Source organism: Amblyomma americanum, chromosome 4 (genome assembly GCF_052857255.1).
Source record: "Amblyomma americanum isolate KBUSLIRL-KWMA chromosome 4, ASM5285725v1, whole genome shotgun sequence".
Taxonomy (NCBI): Eukaryota; Metazoa; Arthropoda; class Arachnida; order Ixodida; family Ixodidae; genus Amblyomma; species Amblyomma americanum.
This window is the reverse complement of record NC_135500.1, coordinates 96,649,902-96,673,447: the sequence shown is the minus strand read 5'-3', so window position 1 is coordinate 96,673,447 and position 23,546 is coordinate 96,649,902. Positions and strand designations below refer to the sequence as shown.

Below are 23,546 nucleotides of genomic sequence, written 5' to 3'. Positions count from 1 at the left end.
TCCTATGTCAACGGTACTTTCTGTACCTGTCGAAATGGTGTCACAAGTGAATGCGATGAGCCAACTGTGGCCAGTGAGAATTCATATGACCAGGCACAGTTAACAGAACCCCTGAGGGGCACTGCTACAATCTTTCGCCTTTCCGCAGTCTTCTGGCTTACCAAAACTTTTACCTCAGTAAAAATGACAGATTTGAAATCTTCTGATACCAATCTCTCAACACTGCTAGAACTAGCATTCCCCTATTGCATTCTTCGAATGTACTAAATTTGCGAGCTAAAGGAGTGCTCTGTAATTTCTCAGTCATCAAAAATCGGATAATAATGCTGATTACATGCAAAAACCTCTAAAAACCTTACTGCATTTTACAACTGTTTGTTCAGTGCAGTACAAGCCACATCAGAACTGCCAAGTCAGCATTGCCAGAACATGCAAAAGGCAGCACTGCCTAGGGAAAAAGAGGTGCAACTCTGAACAACCAGTAACAAAAAGAGCAACAAACAATGGTGTCCTCATGCTTGCTTGCCTACCATTCCAAATGGCAAGCCAGGTGACGTGCCAATGCGCAACATTGTGACCCTATTGAAATCCAGTGCAGTGTGTATCAAAAAACCCTCCGATTACTTGGTGGCAAAAGCAACTGCCAGCTAAAATGTTGAAAAAGAGCTACGGCAGTACGTTATAGGTGGTCGAATCAAGTTCATGTATGAATGAATGAGTTGTTCCATGTAAGAAGCTGCATCTTAGCAGGATATGGCAGTTATTTAAGATTATATGAAAGCCTGCATTAATGAGGGATGAATTACCAAGCTTCCATTGCATTGCATGTGGTTTGGCAAGTTGTTTAGGATGCTAAAGAAGTGCTCAAAAAGCACTGCCGAAGCATTCGACCGAAAAATCTTGCTGCAGACATCCCCTTGCCTCAGCCACAGTTCAGCATGCATTTCAAGACGTAGCTCCCGTAGCACTGCACAGTACTTGTCGAGGGGCACATACCTCCTCGAAGCTTCCCTCCAGGGGCTTGTACGCCAGCAGGGACATGGACCGCATGAGGTCTCCGACCAGCACAAAGTCGCCCTTGGCCCTCAGGTAGAGTGCCAGGATGTTGTTGAAGTGGCTGCACTCATTACGCAGCTCCCGTTCGGCGTTCCACTCAAACAGGCGTACCGTGCTGTTGATGGACGCCAGCAGCTTGCCATTGAACTCCAGAAGGGAGTAGGGCGCTCCCTTGATCTCCTGCTCGGCGACTTGCTCCAGTTTGCCTGCAAGAGACCCAGGGTCAAAAAAAAACTCATTGACAGGCACATCCCTGGTAGGAAGCAGTGCAACTACTATCTCAACGTGACTTTAGTCCCTGCCAGCCAGCTAAGTCACTAAAAGGCAAACAACTCTCCTAGAGTGCCGGTTGTCATTAAGTAAACATACAACAAAGCACACGGCTCAGTCAAGATTCTAGGGGGGATGGGAGGCTGTCTCGACTACTGCAAATTTGTCATATAAAAAGCAAGTTCAAAAAGAAATAAACAAAGCACTATTTGACAGGGGCAAAGAACTCAGGGAATCGGCAAGGTTACAGTAATCAATGCTGATGCATAATGCAATCGGATTACCAAGAACAAGCACCAACATGAAGTTAATTAGTACCCAACCATCCCTTTTCACTTAGAACAGGCACATAGCAGAAAAAGATGGCCTTAGTTAACAAATACAGTGCCCAGTGAGCAAGGTCTGGATACACACAAGCAACTCACCGTCCACCCAGTGGAAGACGATTAACCGGCCCTGCTTGGGATCAGACTCCTCGGGCAGCACGTTCGCAGTGCCAACAATATAGTAGGTGTTGGAGTCATTGCCCAGCCGAGTGGACACAATGCTCATTGCATACTCTGTCTGCATGAACTGGTGGGCGTGTAGGACTGCAAGAAAATAAGAGTGCCCAGTCCACTGTCATAGCTCCCACAGCACTGCAGAGTGTTTCATACACCCATCTGACAGCCTTGCACGGTTCCGAGTGTTAGGATATAACAAATTACACTGTATTTACTCGAAGGTAGCACAACCACGACTAATGCAAGGGTCACTTTTGCCACCACGAAATAGCAAAAAAAAGATTCAATTATTTGACAGCACAGTGAGCTCAAACTTGAGCTCGCTTAATTCGATCTTCCATTTATTGTAAATCATGCTTTGGTCCTGCCAACATGAAGCATATTAAAAAGATCCACTTAACTGAAACTCTGCCTACAACAAATTTTTGGTCCTCTTCGAGTTCGAACAAGGAATGACTTTTCGCTCCTATTATATATGAGTAAAAAAAGTTGAATTACATTCCAATAAATACAGTGTCTGCATTCAAGCTGTTGCTGATGATGACATTGGCAATGCTGAACCAACAACGATGATGGTGACGACGATATCCTGCTGGAAACTCAAGCTGTCTTGCAGTTCAGTGCTGCTGACTCATCTTTTTTTCCACTATAGAAACTACATAAAAGCAAACAAACACACCTAAGAAACAAAAATATGTTAAATTTTTTTCCTGCACCTCACAAACTTGACCATACGCCACAATGGGCATTCCTGCTGGTAACTGAGCTTTCTATAGACTTTTCCAATAAGGGCTGCCTGGGCATCGCCATATTGTTCGCTGGGCTGTTATGTGCACCTGACACAAGCACAGTGGAAGTGGAAGCGGAACCGGCTTGCAGCAGCCCAGAGAGGAAACGTTTCCACAACCCCCTCGCCCGATGGAAAGGTTTACATACTGGGAGTATGCAAATTTCAGCTCAAAACAAATTTAATTAAGTTGCGCAAGTGATCGTAAAAAAAAAACCCTCAAACTTTTACTGTTCCTAGAATGCTTAGAATAAAGATTGAAAGAATAGTAACCTAGAGATGCTAATCAAACGCCGCTGGTCAACTTTGACGAGCCACTGGCAAAGTTTAGAAAAGGCTGCTCAGGTCTAAAAACAGAACTTGGGGAAAAGGAGGTCTACATATACGCAGCAATATACAGTCTATATTGTGTGTTACAGTAAAAGCTCGTTAATTCGAACTTATGGTTAATTTGAACTGACGCCCGGGTCCCGGCACAGCCCTGTGTATTTCAACGGGGGAAAACTCGCGATAATTCGAACAAGTCGGCATCCACTACGGTTAATTCGAATGAGTAGCCACTGGCTGACACCGCTCCTCGTAGATAGAAGTTGACCCATAGGAAGTAAAACACGCTCCAAATTTACCAGAGATGTAAAACAATGGAAAAGGAAAAAAAAAGTCGAGTGCACGAGGCTCATGGAGCCTGTGTTCCAGTGCATGCTGTAGCAGGTTTTCGCTGCCAGAGCACTTGCCCGCGCTGCTGACGCTTCGGCGCGAGCCGTTCCAGGTTTTAGTTGTGCCGCGGTCGCTGGGTCACAATCACGTTGTGTAAACAATGCAGTATGGCGGTTCGGACGATGACTGCTTTTGTTGGTGCCGCGAGCACGAGCTATGTGGCCAGCAGCGTGGAGAGGTTGGAGCCCTTGAGTGACGCCGATATAATTGAGGCTGCATGCTCCCAGCAGACTTCCCAGGGCTCACGTGCAGTGAGAAGAGCCGACAGTGATGAGTCCGACGGTGGCAACGAGACTATGCCACCGCCAAGTGCACGTGAAGTAGCGTCGGTGCTCGAAGCTGCAGCACGCCACTTCTCTATCAGTGAGAACTCTGACGTTCCGCAGGAGCTTTGGGCAGAGGGGGAAGAAGAAGTGTGTCCCTGCTAAAGTGGCTGCACATCGCTCTTCATAAAAACCTCGCCATCCACGTAAATACATGCCCTAATTGAAGAGAGCTGCATCCTCGTCTTCTGAAGAAGCTCCGGACGTCCTCCCACCGTCTGAGGCCTCCGGGGAACCATGCATGAGTGCAGCTGAGCTGGGCACTGAAGCTAGGCTTAGTGCCTCTGCTGCCATGCTGGCGGTGGTAGCTCTGCCGGCGTCTCTCGTGGCAGCACCTGACACGCAGTCGACACCTGATCCGCGGCGCCAAGTCCAGCTTTGTGCTCCCAGTTCATAGGCAGATACACCCCTCCTGCCTTCCCGAAATGCCAGACTGCTCGTGAGTAATCTGCCACCAGGGAACATGGCCATCAACTCTACACCACCGGATGAGCCTCAAACCGCACGGCATGATGAACCGAGCATTCCAATGAACTTATCGGCACTTCAACCCGTGCAAAAGTGCCCTCGTGCAACTCACAAGCGTCCCTCAAATGACAGTCAACCGATTCCATCTTCGGCAAGTGATGGCTCCCAAGGTAAGCGCACTTGTCTTACGATCCAGAACTCGGTGGAGCCTACACCCGGATCCTCTTCTTACAAAGTGAGCATTAAATCACTGGCCAACAAAAAGCCTCACGGATATACTGAACAAGACTTTACAAGCTAACTTGGACGCGTGCCTCGGATCGAAAGGTATTGGGGGTTCACAGCCAAGACAAAGTCCAACCCCATTGCAGTGTGGCTTCCGACTCTGACAGCCGTAGAATGGCTGCAAACGCTCACCAGTAATTCACTGACAAGCGAAATCTCAGTGCCCATACAAGTGTATTTAGTTGAAGGCTCCGACTTGCAGCGCTGCGTCGTCTACAACGTAGATATCACTGAGGAACAAACTGCACTCCAGCGCGAGCTGTACTGTCCCACGCACCGTGTCATCCAGGCCCGACGCATGGGAAAGGGGTGCTCTTGCATAGTCACCTTGCAAGGCCCTCTGACACTACCAGCCCGCCTGTACTATTATGGCTGTATTTTACGGCCTTGCCATATAAACTGAGTGCGGTATATTGCTATAACTGCTTCCGTACTGGACATATGCACAAATCCTGCCCCTTCGCTGCTGCCGGTGAAAGTACATCGGAAGGGAAAGTGGCTCCTACGCTGTGCAAGCTGCGGAGAAAATGCTAGCCACACAATTGTCATGGTGGCTAGAGCAGCAGCACGGTTTTTATCACCCAGCATCGGCTTTCATCCATATATATTGGCACAGAGGACGGGTTGGCTGTCTTAGCATCTGCAGTTTTGTCATCTACCCGCAACCGTAATGTGCGTACTGTTTTAGCAATGGACGTTGAAAAGGCATATGACAACATCAGTCATGCAGCCATTCTGAACTCCATTGGCATGCTTCATCTCCTCTGAGAGTGCGTAGTTTTGTCCAATCATTTTTGGAAGGCAGAAAACTTGCAATACGCCTCAACGGCGAAGCGGTCGGATCATTTGTTCCTCTCTGCAGCGTGCCCCAGGCATCAGTATTGTCACCGACGTTATTTATTATTGCTTTCATCCCACTGGCTTGGCGCTTACATGGCATCCGTGACATAAAATTTCTTCAGTACGCTGACGACATCACGGTGTGGAGTACTCACCAAAACCTCCGTACTCAGGAGGCTGCCCTTCAATCTGCCTTGGATGTTACCTGTAATTACGCATCATCCATCGGACTTCTACTATCCATGCATAAAACAACACACATGTCAGTCGCCAACCGCTGGGGACGCCGTAAACTTGCTGCAAGTCCAACCCGTCTTTATCTATCAGGCACCCCACTACAAGAAAGTCCGAGTGTAAAAATCCTTGGCTTAATGATTCAGAAATCAGGGTCAGCGACTGCATGGCTTTCTAAGGCAAAAATGCAAGCTATTCAGACTTTGGGTTTGATTAGGAGAATTGCCCGTAAAACTGGTGGCGCAGGCTCGTTCACTGCACGGCAGTTGGTGAGGGCAGTTCTGCAGCCACGTATTGTTTATCAAGCCCAGTTTCAACATCTTACAAGAGCCCAATGGGATCGCCTTGAAGCCGTGAACCGAGAGGCTATGAGGACGCATTACGGGCCTTCCACGCATCACACCGGTCACAGCTTTACAAGAGAATGCGCAGCTCAATACCATTGGTGAGCTGGTGCAGCAGCGCCGTGAAGCGCGCAGCCTTAAGGTCAGTCTGTCGCACTCCACGCATGCACCGAGTACTTATGCAACGTCACACTCCATTCTTCAGCCGCCAATGCCAGTTCTTCCCCCATGGAAGTTTGTACAGCTCAGCGACAAGCCAACAGATAATCGCCGGCCAACATCTGCGCATTCGGCATCGTTGCTTCACCAGAAATTTGAGGCACAAGATGCTTGCCTGCCTGAAGGATCCATTGTTGTGTGTGTACGTAGACGCAAGCATACAAGACTGCAAAGCAGCAACAGCTATCTACTGCCCGTGCAGACCTGCCCTGAATCAAACCTCTTGGTTTCAGCTTACGGAACCCCCTTCGTCCTTTTGTGCTGAGCTCGTTGCAGTTCAAGAAGCACTCTGCTCCGTGGCCGCCGCAGCTATGCTCCCTGCGGCCCGCGTTGTTATCTGCACTGACACCCTTCAAGTAGTCCGGTGGCTACGACGTGTTAGCCGCTGTCCAACGATATGTCAGGACATCCACCGGCTCGCGGCACACATCCCGCAGCCAGTACGTATTGAGTGGGTCCCACGGGATCTGCTGACCTCTCAAAGCCAGGCATATTTAGCGACCCGCCTCGCGACTACAGGCTCATCATTGCCTCGGCTCCTTCATTTGGGCAACTTCACCCTCCTTTCATCAAGAAAGGAACTCCTCCAGCGCCGCACACTTGCTCTCATCCCTCCGGGTGGGGTAACCCTCCCCCGCGGTCTTACCCGTGCAGAGGAGGTTGCGCTTAGGAGGATCCGGGTCGGGGTTTCCTTCACACCAGCCGTCACTCGGAAGTGGCCTCAGTACCGAGATTTGTTTCCTCAGCCAGGATGTCCAATATGTAAAACTGAGGACATTAAAGCCGACATTCATCACTTACTGTGGGACTGCCCAGCTCTCAAGCCTACAAGGATCCGGCACCTGATGGTAGCAGGTCTTTCACCAAGCAACCCTGCTTCATACACTGCCTGGACGCAGGGACCGTACCATCGTTCTCTACTGGACTTCATCAAATCAGCTAACCTTTTTCCATTCATTTAATCTCTACTACATCATTCATTACACCTTCACCCATCATTGATGGCCTGGGGCAATAAACTTCGCTTTAAAAAAAAAGAAAGAAGCTTTGGGCAAGCTGCAGATGATGCTGATGGAGTCTCAGCAGAAGAAACGCAAGCAAATGCACTTCGCTGATTACTTTCAATTTTGACAACCCTTCCCCAAAAATAAACATGTTTTGGAGCATAAATAGTGTCATATATTCCTGCACTAAAGCTCGCTGCTCACGCGAATGCATTCCAGTACTTGTTTCTGGCGCATAACTTGTCGATAAATTTATTTCATTTACCATTAGGACCGGATGCATTCAATTCTCAGAATATGCCCGCCACAAACGTGTAGTAGTGCCTAGCTCGCATTAACGAGTGTAGATGTGACTGCTTCAGATTTTGCTCACGCAACGGGGAGCTATAACCGCTCATTCTAGTGTCCATTCGATAATTCGAACTTCACTTAATTCAAACAATTTTCCGGTCCCCTCCAAGTTCAAATTAACGAGCTTCTACTGTATCACCTGTAGCGTTTTTTAGTTCACGTTTAGAAAATTTTCGCGCAATTTGCGCACCCACTTTTTAAGCTTTAATTTAAAGAAAAAAAAGTTAGCAAATTATGCGAGCAAATATGGTATCTATTTGGGAATTATTTGATTTGAATTCAAAGCTCACATATTCAATTACAATCAGCCTTCTCAGCCACTGGGCCACTTTCAGCAACTGGGAGTGTTCAAGAGGTTTGTTACCAAGAGGGAAGAGAAACACAAGAGACCTGTAAAGGCTGCCCGTCCTACCTTCAAATGTGTGCTGGTCGATGATGAGGAGATTGTGGACTTCCACCTCTTGGCCAAGCTGGTCGTTACCAGTGCTGACTGCGCCGGGCTTGAACACCGAACTCATGTTGGAGCTGCAGCAACATGTAAAAGGCAATCTAACGATATCCACTCCAATGCATGACAAGGCACCTGCAAACAGCCCCACAGTACAACTCACAATATGGACACCAGCATCTTATCTGATGGTCTTATCTTATCTGATGATATCCAAAGCTCCAAAGTATATACAAACATGAGTTACTGCATAAACCTATGCACCATGGTGCCCAAGAATAGCACGCTTATTGGCCTTCTGCACAATATGAATCTCCTAAATTTCCTCGGAGCAACTTTTGCGATCAACACAAATTTTCAACAGCTGAGAAAAACTGGAGGACAGACCTGTATGTGACGTTCTGTGCCTGGGTGCTTGCACTGGGCCTTACAGGTGTCAGGCCACTGGCGCCTTGGATGTCATTGCGGATGGTGATCACTCCGAAGGTTTGTGTGGCTTCCTGGTAGGCAATTCTCCTGCACAGCATGGCATCAATGTACAGTCCGCATCACACTGGTAACAGGTGCTGCAAACACCAAAACCTGTCATCATTTTTGGGGGAACTGCATTAAAGGACCATAGACACGAAATAAATTTTTCCTTTTGTGTTTTCTTCTTTCAAACGATGCATTAAACATTGGTATACATGGACCACCTCGTGGTATTCACCCATGACCGCTAAATAAATTGTAACTGAATTTCTTCTTGACGCTGTTTCGTTTTTTTATTTTTCGTCAACCAATCGATGTCGGTGACACGTAGTTGGCGTTTAGGTCATGTAAGGCATGAAAAAAATTGCAATATAAGTGCTAATACCGTATAAAGTCGCGTAATGAACCAACTTATTTTCGAGAAAAGTTGGCATCAATTTCATCATGCACCGCCTACCCGTACGTCCGTCTGTCCATCCATCTATCATCAACAAAAGCATACGGTCAGACGTGTTCCTGTCGGTCGTGTTTTGCATCGTTCTTTTCTAAGCTGTTTGCTGTATCACAGCGCGATCTGACGATTTTGCAATAGCCATCGGCACCGGCAAATCGTGGCGAGATAAGTGAACATGCTGAACACCGGCCCTCAAGGTCAGGTGCATGTTGTTTAAGTGAGGTTGAAAAAAACACACAGGACGCTGAGGGTTTAGACATTTTCGCACCCGAATCCGTGCTCACCAAAAGGTCCTGCTTCCTTCACAGCATTTCAGGGTAGAGGATGTTTTATAGGGTTCTGGTTTGAACTGCTGCGCTCCTCTCCAATGCTCAAGCGCTCGCCGGCTTTCTAAGCCTGGTGCTCAGCAGCGCGAGAAAGCCACTGGCGCCAGCGCTTCTGTCAAGGGCGCACAATGTCTTGGCATTCTGCCAAGTTCAGCAAGCACCCCCCCCCCCCCCCCTCACCTTTGATAAGAGCTCTGGCAAACACACTGCCATGTTATCCGCGCACAGCATCTTGGCGTGCTGCCAAGGTCTGCACTGCTGACGCTCCACTACATGCTTGTGACAGCCGTTGTACATAAAACCACACACCATGTGGCTATGACGTGGTATCACATTGTTTTCGACACCCCCGTCGAATGTCATCAGATGGCTTTACATTACCCCATCAGATGTTCTTAAGCTCAAAGGTCAACCCAAAGGTCAGCCAACGTCAAAGGTTAACTAAAGGTCATGGGTCAAGGTCAAGGGTCAGACACCATGACTGTACCACACATGGTCATATACGGCTAACCTTGGTTGGGCTGAAGGTCGTTCAAGGTCGTGCTGCCTGCCCGAAGGCTATTTTACCTAGCGTAGTAAAGCTTTTCGCTTCAAAATTTTCATGGGCAAATGTAAGGGGCGGGATCATTTTGCAAGTGCGTTCATTACACGAGTATATATGGTACATCGTTTATTGTCATCCCAGCTCGACGATTATAGTTTAACTTTTCTCATGACTCACATCACCTAAACACCAACTACATGTCAAAGATATCATTTGGTTGATGAAACCGAAAAAAGCATCAAGAAGAAACTCAATTATAAAATATTCAGTGGTCGCAGGTGAATGCTATATGGTGAACCATGTATTTTAATGGCTAACGCATTATTTGAAAGAAGAAAACATGCAAATAAAATTCGTGTCTGTGGTGCTTTAAGCAGTAAAACACCTAAGCATATGATAATGATACTGGTGAAACAAGAAAAGGCCTTCAGTGCTCTGCATCAGCTAAACAAATTAAATAGAAGGCACTTATTGTTTCTACTTTTTTTTTTCCTTGTCAGTATGGCAAGTTACTGGGTGGTTAAAAGTGAGCTGTCAGCTGGCCTTAGCACCCATTGAAGTTGCTTTTTGAAGTTCAAAGCCATTTATGGCACATCCAGAGGCACTGCAAGGAATCTGTGACGACACAATATGCCGCAATAAAGAAACGCCAAGAACGACACAGCCACAAATCACACAGACGCATGCATATTAGGAAAGCAGCAGATCCAAAAAGTGGCATTTCAACAATGATGTACCCTTTGTGAGCAAACAACCTCTCTTGGTTTCAAGGTGCCTATGGGCACCACAAGCACTTTGTCAGCCAGACTTGTTGTGAACCCGACATTTACAATTTTGTAAACTATAGCCATACACCAGCACAAGTGTAATGTTTACTTCGAGTAGTCTCAGCTTCAGTTATGTTTCAGAGGTAATGACTCACTCCCTCTTAGCAGTGCAAGCAGAGCCTGAAAGTGTTTGGCTAATGTTTGAATTAATCATTAGAGCGTAATCATTCACCAAAATGAAAAGAAAACAAGAGACTAGAAGCCTATGTCACCCCCAAGGTGCAGGTAACCCTGGCCAGTTTTTCAGCTTACTGCTTACCTACTAAGACCAGGTGCCATATTTACTCGCATAATGAACCCACCCCTAACTTTTGTCGAGAATTAACGTTTAACTGTGTGTAAAAACATGCACATAATCATCAGTGCCTGTGTTCAGCATGTTCGTTTTATCTCGTCGGGATTGGCTGGCACTGTCGACTATCATAGAATCGTTGGACCATGCCGTGATACAGCAAACACCTCTTGAAGCAAACAAAGCTAAACACCGGTGACATGAATGTGGGTGATGCTGGGATGCAACTTGTTGACCGTGTGTTTTTGGTGATGAAAAATGGTCAGACAGACAGGTGGGTTGGCGTGTATGCAAAGCATCCAATATGACATTTAGGCTCTTACAAAGAAGATGTGTTTAAACTTTTTTTTGCCCACATTACAAACTCTCCCTTCAAACTGATGTCAAGTTTTCAGGAAAATATGTGGATTAATTATGCACGTCAAAGTGGCAAGTGCCTGAAGAACTAGGCAAGAGCCACACTTTCTTGATTTCAACTACAGCAAAGAAAACAACAATGCAACCAAAAAGGCTCTCCTCCCTTCTCTACAAGAAAATATGATTAAAAAAAACTGCACAAAAAAAAGAACTTGCCTTGGCAGCTCCCCAAGAGGCACGGTGCGAATGTGGAGTTTCTGGATTTCATCAATGGTGCCAATGAGAAGGGTGTTATCATTGGCGAGGGCAAGGCTACAAACAAGAAGAGTCAAACACATCAAGAAATAATTCTGTTTTCTGCACCAAAGAAAAAATAAGTGGTGTCTTCATTACACCAGTACCAAGTTGCACACACAAAAGAAAAAGGACAGGCACCTGTATCTGTGTTACAATAACTCAGGAAGACTAAGTCTAAATCTAGCGACAGCCAATCAGAAGCTCTTATAACTTTGAAATTCCCCCACAGTGCAATGTAAACAGCATAATGAAATTAGTTCCCACATATTGGCATTTCAGATGCCATACTCTGAATGTCATGCTAGACACATTAAAAAGGGTGCCTGTGTCCCTTGCCCAGTGTCAAACGTAGCAAATACAAAAAATCACTTGCACTTATAGCACTTTACGGAGATTAGCATCCCTACAAGGCTGTGAGCAATTCTGGGTGAGCACATCATAGCTAATGACTTATCTGCCACAGGAGAAGGTAGAAAACATCAGACATTTTCTTTCTTTCTTACTGCGGTGAATACAAAATAGTCTGAGAACAGAAGAAGGTGCTTCAAAAAATAGCTTGCACTGACTTTTAAACAGTAAATCACTTCCACCTGATACTGCTGCAGCTAAATGACAGTCCCAACGCAAAAATTAATTTCAAATTCTGCACTGTGTTAAGCAAAAAAATAGATGAGGGAAGCAATACCAAACTGTGCTGACATGTGCAGCAGGGACATTTAATTTAAGCAGATGTCAAAGAAAGCAACCTGGTAACAAATATACCAAAAATGCCAGGCAATTCTTACACGACAATGTGGCATGATACAGTACCAAAACAGAGCAAGAGGGAGAATTCAGATGGCGCAATGTCACCTGTCGGGGTAGCCCTCCGAGTTGAGGGGGCACATGTGGTTGACTTCCTTGAGGTTCACGTTGGAGAACACCAGTTTGTGGTTGCTCGAGTAGATGACTGTCGGCCGGTCTGAACAGGCAAACACATTGCTGGTTGACAGCGACCTGAATGTTTTCAAGACCGTTGGCTGAGTGCCCAAGGTGACCTGTGCAAGGTATACGAGTTGTCCAATGCAGCGAATCAAATCGATTCAAATTCGTCCTTGTTTATATTCACATAATGATGAACACAGTGCAAGAGATAGTAAAAGAAAAAATGTTTTCAGCATTTATTACTCAAGGTCTATGACATGACAGACAAGAAGACTGATTGTAAGCATACTGACTCCGCAGTATGCTTACAATTCTGCTAACCAACGACAACAATAAATGAAATCGAAATTTCAACCTGAGTCCAATATTGCACTTACAATTTCATCTTGTGATCAATGTGCTTAGGTAACGAGAAAGCCTTTAACAATAAACTAATTTGCTTGTTGCAGAGAAAACAAGAGTGGCAGTCATGGATATGAATATATGGATACGGAAATACACTGTTCGTGGTACTCTTAACTGACAGTGAGCAGCTCAAGATGAGCCCATGGCCTAATCTGACCTTGATGTCCTGGTCAGGATTTCTGCACAAATTAATTTTCACATGTGAAAGCAGCAACCAGGGCTTCAATGTACACAGAAGTAAAGGGTTTCATTTTAATGTGCACATGTTTTAATGTGCACCTCAGTAAACATGTTTTTGTAGTTTGCTCGCATCAAAACGCAACCACTGCAGATGATTGCAGATGCTGTGAACACCGATCAGTACAATCAGTGCGAACACTGACTGTACAGAGCATAGCAAACCCTCTTCAGAAACGTCCTCCAAAGAAAGGCACACTCACACCAGTTTCCTGCGCATCCTAATAAGCATGCTCACCTTTTTCCTGTCTGACAGGGCACCAGTTGCGGCCTCAAGCAGGAAGTAGAAAAGTGAGCCATCGCCAAGGGCACACAGGAGGTAGTGGATACCCTCAAATGTTGTAATCAATATCGACCTAGGAATTATCTCTGCAAGAGAACAGATTGAAGAGCAGGCGCGAATTACACCAGCAATGCTGTGCTGACTCCACTCTTATTGATCCTCTTAACCCCTACACAAATGACGCTAAACTCCAAAGCAAACTGATGCACACGCTGCCCAGTCAATGCTTACTAAATACCTGCCCATGCTGCTTTAAACCACCACCACCTGGTAAATACATCGTATCTCTAAAGATTCGATATGAACTGCATCCTACCTTGAACTCACTGTACATTTTCCCTAGGCTACACTGGGAGGGTAAAAAAAAAAGAAAAAGAGCAGCCATCTCTAGGTCCACACTATTACCAAACTCAATCAGAAATACCCTTTCTCTGAGAGGCCCTAACAGCCCACAGAACTCTTTCCAGCGAGTGTCAATGGTAAAGTGCTAGGCAAAAGATTGGCTGTGGTTTAGCTCTGGTTAACCCGAGTTGAATTGCGAAAGCTTCGTTTCCTTGGCACGTCATCTACACAGAATCTCATTCCGACGCTCTCAAGAACTCAAACCGGTCTCTTCCACAGTTGAAGAGTCACTCCGGGACATGGCATGACTTCTTCTAGCCGCATCTTCGTTACGACGCTTCTCGAGTCGTGCAGCGCGTACTGGCGTCTCTTGAGCGCGTTGTCTCTTCCTCGCTTCGTTCTGTCGTTGCTGCGTTTCTTCCGTGCTCTCCATAATGACTACAATACACTGAGGCAAAGCGCATATATATATATATATATATATATATATATATATATATATATATATATATATATATATATATATATATATATATATATATATATACCCCTCGTGAGGCGACACCTCCTCTCCCTCTACCCCAGCAGAGCACATCTGGTGGAGCAAGCGGCAATGGCAGCAGCATTGACGGCGGCGCCCATCTGGTGGAGCGAGCGGCAATGGCAGCAGCATTGACGGCGGCGCCATCTGTTGGAGCATGGCTGCGGCGTTGCTAGGCAACGGCGGCTCAAGGTCGGCCACGGCATACGGCATACGACATACGGTGCGACGAGCCGAAGTGGCTCGCTGGCTGGCGTAGTAAAGCTTTCACTTTAAAAGAGTAAACATGCCCGGAATAGTGCCTGGAGGATCATGGGCAAAAAGAGTCCACAAGCCCAGAGCAGGCCCTGAAGAATTACAGGCAAAAAGGATCTGCATGCCAAGAAAAGGTCCTGAAGGACTATGGGCAAAAAGGGTCTGCATGCCCGGAACAGGTCCTGAAGGACTATGGGCAAGAAGGGTCTGCATGCCCGGAACAGGTCCTGAAGGACTATGGGCAAAAAGGGTCTGCATGCCCCGAACAGGTCCCGAATGATTCCTCACCGCCTCCAATGTTCTCCTTCTGCAGTTGTTTGAGAGAGGGCAGGCTGAGGATACGGATGGAGATATCTGTCCAGAGACCCACAGCACAGAGCGTTGACTTCTCAGACCCCTCCGAGAGGGGCGTGATGTCCAGGCAGGCCACCTCGTTTTCCAGCTCTGCATTACTGCAAGATAAAAAGACAAGATTTTGCACTCTAAATTCATCCCATTCCTTTCTCTGCATGGACTCCAGGCCCACAATGTAACACTCCACAATGCCAGAGACACACCCCTCTGCGTGCAAATCCAATAATTTCACATAACAGCTTCACATATTGAGGGCCGACACCAAATAGTATTGCCTCTTTGGAACCACCTGAATAAAGCAGAACCCCGATGTTATGTTTTTCACAGGAATGTCGGAAAAAAAACGTACTGGCAGCAAAATGTAGTATAGCAGGGAAGCACGTGTGAAAAAAAAATAAATGTGCGCTGTTGCCGGTTGTTTTACTCCTTTTGTTTTACTTGTACTAAGGGGAACATGCTCCTCTTGAAATTGCAAGGCTTTGAGGCTCTCGCGATCATTTGCATATGCAGAAAGTCCTAAACGCCTTACAATGGCTCTCCGTCTGCCTGAGCAGCTGCAAGTGGAAGGGAGACAGCAGTGAAGAGGGCGGGAGCAAGTAGCAGGTGAAGTTTGGGCACGTGAGTGCGCTTCTCCACTGTTTTCACGGTAGCCGCTTTATTCCTATGTAATCTTCGGCTAGCCTAGAAATTGTGTTTTTAAGCTGCAGGTGACAAGGCAAACGAAGATGACAGAAGCATGTCTCAGAGCCAATGTGCACAGCTGCATCACATACAGCGCTCACTGTGCAGAGTTTGCCGTGGTATAGTTTCATTTTCGTGCCTTCAGTCATTTGCGCTCATGCTGCAACAGTGATTACCAACAGCGAGTACCAACAGGCACAACAAGATTCCTGCCGTCCCTGAAGTACCTCAGCATTGGCGTAGATGCAGCACACTGGAGGCCACCAAACACGGCGGTGGTCAAACTGAGTCTTAACTTCCGCATTGGCCCCGTCACCATTCCGCGCACTCTAAACGTAGGCTGTCAAAATGATGGCAGGGGGTGAACCGTTACCGTGAATTGACGTTTTCAATGTAGCACACGGAAAGCTGCCACAGTTGCGAGGTAACAGCAGAGTTTGTATTGCATGGGTTTCAGTGGGAGCTCGGACGGGACTGGCTCACGAAAACATAGCAGCCCGGAAAATACAGCGTCCGGGAACGTAACAGCGGTGTTCTACTGTACTGATGCATGCCAGTCTCTGAAGTGCACACAGAGAATGCAAAAAGTACTGCCGCACAGCCCATGAAAATATTCAGCTGGTGCTACAATTCTATGATCATATTGCAGCATTGGTTCTTTGAACCACAAATAAAATCTCTTTAGAAGTGCATACTCCTGCCATGCCACTACGCAAGGCACCTTGTTCAGGAAGGTTCAGGAAGGCAATCTGCACACATGCCTTGCAAACCTGCTCTTCAACTACCAAATAACGCTTCTGGATGATGGAAGATCTACCTCTCAGTGGCTTCTGGGTTACCATATTTGTTGTCACCTGGACACATGCCTGCCATCACCTGTTTATTTTTCACTACGTTTGCAGGAAGAGGCAAACAGCAAGCTCTGCTGTGGTGATTTTATTTGGGCAAGAAGCTTTGGTGAAGGCAAAAGTGGCTTCCAGGAACCATGAAAGAGACAAAGGGTTCACAGATGGACACAACTGAGAGGCCAGCTGGGGAAATGCAATGACACCGGGATCAGCTTCGTCCACATGAAGCTACAGTGATGCCAGCAACAACACCTGCAGGAAACAGCAGCACCTGACCCGCCACCTGGAGACAAAATTACCGTGTAAAACAATCCTGTGGACACAACTTTGGCGAACGGCCCGTGTCAAGAAACCGGTGCACCGTTATCCACCCTAAGGGGGCAAAGAATGCTGCAGCACAAATTGAGCGCACCGGCTACGATAAAGAAAGTGTGTGGTGTGCGCACCGAGCTGTTATGCGATCCTTCGGGAGTACAGGCCACGACGCATTCTGCTCATACAAAGTGCCCGCTCTGGCGCTAACAGTCACGTTAAGCGCCCCGCATGAATGCATGTGATCATCCTGTACCCGTGTTCCTGTACCCTGGCCGAGAGTAAACTTCCTGCAGTCTTCTGGCAGCTCTCGTTTCCTCTGCTTCTTGCCCAGCCACCTCTGCCCGCCGCTAGTAGGCAGCATATGCAGCGGCAGAGTTCAGGAAACGAAATTATGCAACCAGACTACAACGGGGGTTTTCTGATCGTCATGCTCTACCATTGCCCACGTGTCAGAGGTGTGTAGACAGCAATGCAGTGTATAGTAATTCAGGCTTGAGGAGAAATATCCGTTTATCACTTAGTATACTGGCCACACCTTGAGGTGTAGACAGCAATGCAGTGTATAGTAATTCAGGCTTGAGGAGAAATATCCATTTATCACTTAGCACACTGGTCGCACCTTGAGATGGCCCCCAATTCAGAAGCCTGTGAGGAGCTGGTGTGAGCCAATAGTATCTAAATTAACGAGCGTCCAATGTCATAGACTTACATGGGCGTTAGCTGCAACTGCTGCCACTCCAAATTATCAGCATTTTTTTTAGGGAAAAATCAATGAAGGACAAATCAACAAGGTTTTCTGTGTTGCCACGTAGTAGGGCCCGAAAATTTGGCAGCCCTACTCATTTAAATTCACATCCATGCACTGAAAGAAATGTTATTTCAGGTTCGTCTGTCTGGTATCATACAAATGACATTACGTCAAAGGCGTTGGGTGACACAGCCAGTATCATGGTGGTGCATCAGTGGATGTGAGCCTTGGCGGGTACCTGATCTGGTTGAGCACCCCGTCCCCAATGTCCAGGCAGAAGACCTCCTTGCGGACAGCGCACACCACCTGGCTCTGGTTGCATGTCACAACGCTGATATTGCGGCCCCCAGGCGGCTTCCACTCATGCAGCAACTGCTTCGTCTGGCTGTCGACCAGGCGCACTGCTGCTGCTGTGACCTGCAGGCATTTGGCAGCAAATTTAATGCTTCCACACCAGCCAGCGTGCAAGGGTTGACCAACAAAGGCCAGCCAAAACACCTCAGATGAGTTTTCACTAACAGACAAAGTGCCGCAGGTAGAGTGGAAAAGCTGGGTTGACAAACTATAAGCAACATGTAGAGAAAAGCAAGTCTTTTTATTTAACGGTGCCAAAAAGTAGGTGCCTATGTGCGTTCCTCACGTGTTCTCTGCATGTCGTTTGTTTCTGGCACCTTTACGCAAAAAAAAGTCGAACCAACTCGCCCAAAAGTATGTGCCAAGGGAAGCATGTGTTGACGCGCACCCCTGTCTAGTGCTTGCTTCTCTCCAGCATGAGCCGTGCCATATTACTGGCAGTGGTTGAAGTGCATGGGGAAGCAGCAGAAGCTCAACACACTATGGTGCCACCACAAGCATGCGTTTACCAGTATGGTGTAAAAGAGTCAAACTAGAAACCTTGTTGATAAGTTTGCAGTTCATACTGTCACAAAGTGGTGACTGCAACCCGGGGAGCAGAACGACAGCAAAAATGGTGTCTAAACGAAACTCTTTATATGAGCTGACTTGTGCCCACAATGGACTGAATCACTCGGCGGTGGCGTAGCAACAAGCGTGCTATGCGGCCGTCGAACAGAATGCCCGCTGCTGTTGGCCATGCTCAATTTAAAGCTGATAGCGAACTTTCGAGATAAAGCATGCAAAGTTACTACAACATTCTGAAACAACGTAGGATCAGCTCTGCCTGGATGCGATCAATCGAGATAAATCTGGTCATATCTTGCATCGCAAACAAAGCGATAAAGAGGCGTGCCAGCAGCTTTGAAGGACGAACAAACAAACGCTGCAAAGATTCGTGGCAATACGCTCCAAGCCATGAGCAATAAAAGTGCCCAGCAGAGACAGACTACCGTATTCACTCGCATAATTTGCACCCTTTTGTAACTTGCACATCGATAATTTACTACTCGCGTTTACAAAAACAACTTAAAACTTAAAGCATAAACTTAAGAAACTTAAACTCATATTTTACACTCCCTGCTGTGCCAGACCACAGGGTGCATGTAAGGTAGGCCTGGGAAAATCGGCGCGGCTGCGTTGGTGCGTGAGGCTGCGGAAGGTGTGAGTGGCGAGGGGGCGAATTGCACATAATTTACCTGGCTCGCTCACACTGCCGGTAGCTTTCCCAGACGAAGAGAACCTCCAGCAAGCGTCAGAATCCAAAACTACCTAACTGTTGCCTTTCGGCTTGCCACCAGTCAGCCAGGCTGCACGCAAGGGCGCCATGTTATTGCCTTTTGTTTCCATTTGCCTTTAACTGCTGGCTTTGCAATTGTGGCACTTGGCATTTATTGCCTTTTGTTTCCATTTGCCTTTAACTGCTGGCTTTGCAATTGTGGCACTTGGCATTTATTGCATTGAGCTGCGCATAACGTAGAGTGGGGCAGGTCAAAGGAGCGGGGAGGGGAGGGAGGGGCATGCATAGAACCTTTATATTTGGAGTCAACCTTTTGTTTGGCCAACGAGGTGTATGAGTTGGGGAGGGTGGTGAAGGTTCAACGTATACGTGGTAATTTAGTGCATACTATATATCCTTGTTACACCACTGTGGGGTTTTTTAGGACGTGTTCGTGAAATTTCAGTGTAATTTTTGCATCCTCTTTTTGAAGCCCTAATTTAAAGAAAAAAATTTGGCAGAGACACTTACGACTAGGTGTGGGAATGCGAAAGCATTACTGTCCCTGGATGCATTGACACCCCCCCACCCCTTACACAGTCACACAGTCTCTCTCTCTCTCTCTCTCACACACACACACACACACACACACACACACACACACAGAGAGAGAGAGAGAGAGAGACGGTATATATCTGCAAGACTGCACATATGCAAACATGAATGTGGGCCGAAACTGGCGACACGCAACACGACAAGCTGAAATGCAGAGGCAGTCCCCTGCCCTGATGGCTTCTCTGCAGTGCCCTGATGCAAAGGGGCGAAGCGTTCAAGAAAAAGAACAATACACTTGCCCACGAGCCTGCCATTACTGCGAGGCAGCGACATGAAGAGGAGAAAAGCAGCAATTTTTTCATAGTGCCTAAGGGCAAAGGGGCAAATCATCTGAGAACTACAATGATTTGCTTACATGCAAGTGGCCCACACCTGGGGGTGCGCATCGCAAAAACACTGTGATAGTCAGGTGCCATGGTGGCCTCACAGCAGTGCACTGGTGCAAGTGAGGGTGAAGCATTCAAAAACAACGAAGAAGCTGTCCTGGCTACTTTTCCCACTGCCATCGGCGAATCGGATGTGTTGCAATGTTCCTTGCCTGTCAACGGCAACACAAATATGGGCTGAATTCTATGAGCAGTACCAAAGGAGCTGTTCAGACCTTGTGTCAAGGAATGCTATTCGAGACTTTTATGAAAAAAATCTCATAAATGCATCCGTGCCTCATTCAACACTCCACTGCTCAAAATTAGGTAGGTGGATATAGGTACATTGTTCAAGATAATTTGTTTTTTCTCTATATTTTTAAAAGATATCAAAAAGGTTTCACTGCTTTAAAGGCACCTTAAAGAAAAGGTTAGGGCAAAGCATAACCAGACAAAAAAAGAAAATTCATTCTATAAGAGTGCGGTGGGGGGCTAGTTGGTATGACATTCTATAAACTCAAAAACTGCGCAAAGGACCAGACACAGCAAAGAGAAGAAGCACATGAGACGAGTGCAGCGTCCTTTGTTCATCATAGGGAGCTAAATTGTGCACTGAAACAGCATGAGAAAGAGCGAGAGAAGCTCTTTAATGAAGACCAGAGATTTTAGCTGTGAGAAAAGCACTGACATGCTACTCCATGCTGGGAAGGGGTTTTGGGACAGAATAGCAGTAAGAGAAGAGTGCAGAAAAAAAAAAAGGCAAATAAAAATGATGAAAAATAAATAAATATGCAGTCACTAGACTGGGGCAAGTGCTCATCAATAGGGAATGTAAGAAAGTTTTATAGTCGATGAAAAAAATCTGACGTCTTCCAGATATGCAGACCAAACGTTGAGCACGTGGTAAAAAGCACAAAGCAAAGAGAAGGGGGTACAAGGTTTTAAAGGGACACTGAGGAGAAATTGAAGTTGGCTTGTATCGATAGAATACCAGCTCCTGATCACAAAAATTCCACTCTTACCGAAAACAAAGCTCTTGTAAGGTAGAAAAAAGCAAGAAACAAAATACAGGTATCGCTGCCACAGGCCAATCTCACAAGTACAAGTGTGATGACGTCATAGGACAAGAGATGCCACCTTGGAGGAATTTTCCTTCCTCCAGGGTACCACGAATCTCTGAGGCTGACAAAGGAAGGTTGCACGGTTCAGTATTGAAGTAAATTTTGTTTTGAAACTGATAGTGCACTTTTATCACACAAGGAAGGCAGGCAAAAGACAACCTGAATGTTGGAAGCAAAGAAAACCGATGCTTGGCAGCACCACAGGCGGCCAGGAAAGTTTCGGTTTTGGTATGGCACTTCACGTCTATGAGCTTTACGTGCCCCGTGGTTTTGTTTTTGACGCGCCTTGATTTACAAGCGCCGAACGGCAGAGGAACTCCAAGCACAGCTTCAAATGCTAGTTAACCTTTGAAGGAGGCTGTTAAGGCGTGGTGAGGTGATCGCCACGGTCGATGAAAAACTATGATGGCACGATGGTCGGTGATCGTACAAGGCAGTTAGCAGTATAAAGAGCACTTGTGTCTTCGTACACTCGCCAGGCGAAACATCCCCAGTTGTGTCAGTCAGCTTCGAACTACAAAACGGAAATTGTTTATTAGGGACGGGAGACAAGATACAAGGCAGTTAAGAAAAAAGAGATTTGGAACCTGCAGAAACCGTGACTGCGCTCTCCTCCAACTTGTTTGTTTGCGGCTCCATTCAATAGCTTCGGCAGTTGGGCGGAGCTGTTGTATTCGAGCTCTCGGCTAATTTAATCCATTTACAGTACACATCTGACGGTACATGCAAGTGAGCGAGAGAGCCCTATCCAGTTGACCCCGTACCTCAGGAAAACACGCGGAACTTATTGAAGTGTCGTGCGTCGGCTTTAATTTCAAGCCACCACCTTAAAGGGGGGACGCGGGGATCAAATCGCGAAAATCGCGGAAAAAATTTATTTTTGGAAACCACGCGTTTCAGTATCTGCAACGCCTAATCTACGTTGTATCAAAATGGTTTCACTGAAAACGCACTAAAAGTGCCCGAAAAAACTTAATTTGTCAGTGCGCAGGGCGAGAAAACAGTTATAAATCACCAAATCACCGCAGTTCGCGGAGCCATATCTTGTCTTTCTCGCCACAGAGCACCACCATCTTGGTATCGTTTGAAAGCTCAAAGTTCCACCGTTTTTGTTTCTGAATTTTTCAGTCGTCACCATCTTGTAACAGTCGCACAAACACAAAAGAAGCGCAGGTATGCCAGGGGTGGTCACACGGGCCCTCCGGTTAAAGCAGGCCTCCAGATTGGCTGCCGGTCTGAAAGGCACCTCCCTATTGGTTGCTGCTGTGGCAGCGGGCAAGCTGGCAACCATAGCGGACTTAATAATAATTGGTTTTTTTTGGGGGGAAGCAAATGGCGCAGTATCTGTCTCATATATCCTTGGACACCTGAACGGCGCCGTATGGGAAGGGATAAAGGAGAGAGTGAAAGAAGAAAGAAAGAGGTGCCCGTAGTGGAGGGCTCCGGATTAATTTCACCCACCTGGGGATCTTTAATGTGCACTGACAACGCACAGCACACGGGCGCCTTAGCGTTTTTCCTTCATAAAAACGCAGCCGCCGCGGTTGGGTTCGAACCCGGGAACTCTGGATCAGTAGTCGAGCGCCCTAACCACTGAGCCACCGCGGCGGGTCATAGCGGGCTGCTGTTTTCTGCTTCGCAAACCATGCCGGAGCCTTCATTTGACACACGGTATTCGGATTTCTGAAAGCCTCCAAGTTAGTAATGGGTCGTCGCTCATTTGACAAGAAATTTTCGACCAAGCACGCCTTCGAAAAACTGAAGCGCAAGCCTCCTACGGCGAGAAAAAGATGGCGGCCAGTGGGAGAAGCGGAGCACCCGACTGAACATACAGAAATGTGCCGCGCTATCTTGCAGAAGACGCGCCAGCGGAGTCTCTTGCACCTTTGCGTATGGCCGCGCGAATAGGTAGCCGAGGTCGCAGCGCTGGAGGCGACGCCGGCAGAAATGGTGTGCTCTGTTTCTGGCGCATCGTGCGACACAGACATGCAGCCTGTGAGTGAGCCCCAACCGCCGACGAGCTACAGTGCAATAGCTGAAGATTCACAGGACAAATCATCGCCCGAATGTAGCACCATTCAGGCACGCCTCGAGCCGCGTTTCGTGCCGGCAGTGACAGCAGAAGCACAGACATGCAGCGTTCGCGACTCCCTTCGCGCAGCGTCCGCAACTGAACGGAAGTTTGGTCAGCACTGTCAAAGGACGAGCATGCCTCGTTTTTTGCGATAAAGACGGCAGTAAACGGGGCAGTCATGAGGTACAATTCAGGGAGCCCAGGAGCCTACTCAGCAATGTGTGCCACCTTGGGTGTGCATCATGGTGCCCTTGCCGTCCAGGGAGCTCAAAAAAAGGACCAAGAACACCTGAAGAAGGCGTCCAGAGCCCACCAAACAAAGACACAAAGGTGCAAGAAGATGCCTGACAGCAGTGATGCAAAATACTACAGCTCTGGTGCTTTGTAGTAAATCTGCAGTGCTTGCAAA

The 23,546-nt window shown here is 47.1% G+C and overlaps 1 protein-coding gene across 1 annotated transcript in view; it reads right to left on the bottom strand.

Moving 5' to 3' along the window:
* pic (DNA damage-binding protein pic) overlaps positions 1-23,546 on the bottom strand; it is a 68,508-nt gene that overhangs the window by 15,641 nt on the left and 29,321 nt on the right. The window contains exons 9-17 of the mRNA XM_077661247.1: positions 17,589-17,767; positions 14,693-14,856; positions 13,222-13,352; positions 12,270-12,454; positions 11,337-11,432; positions 8,237-8,365; positions 7,814-7,926; positions 1,752-1,916; positions 997-1,262 (exon numbers count right to left, since the gene is read on the bottom strand). Coding sequence (XP_077517373.1) covers positions 997-1,262; positions 1,752-1,916; positions 7,814-7,926; positions 8,237-8,365; positions 11,337-11,432; positions 12,270-12,454; positions 13,222-13,352; positions 14,693-14,856; positions 17,589-17,767 — 1,428 coding nt within the window. The remainder of the gene's footprint in view (positions 1-996; positions 1,263-1,751; positions 1,917-7,813; positions 7,927-8,236; positions 8,366-11,336; positions 11,433-12,269; positions 12,455-13,221; positions 13,353-14,692; positions 14,857-17,588; positions 17,768-23,546) is intronic.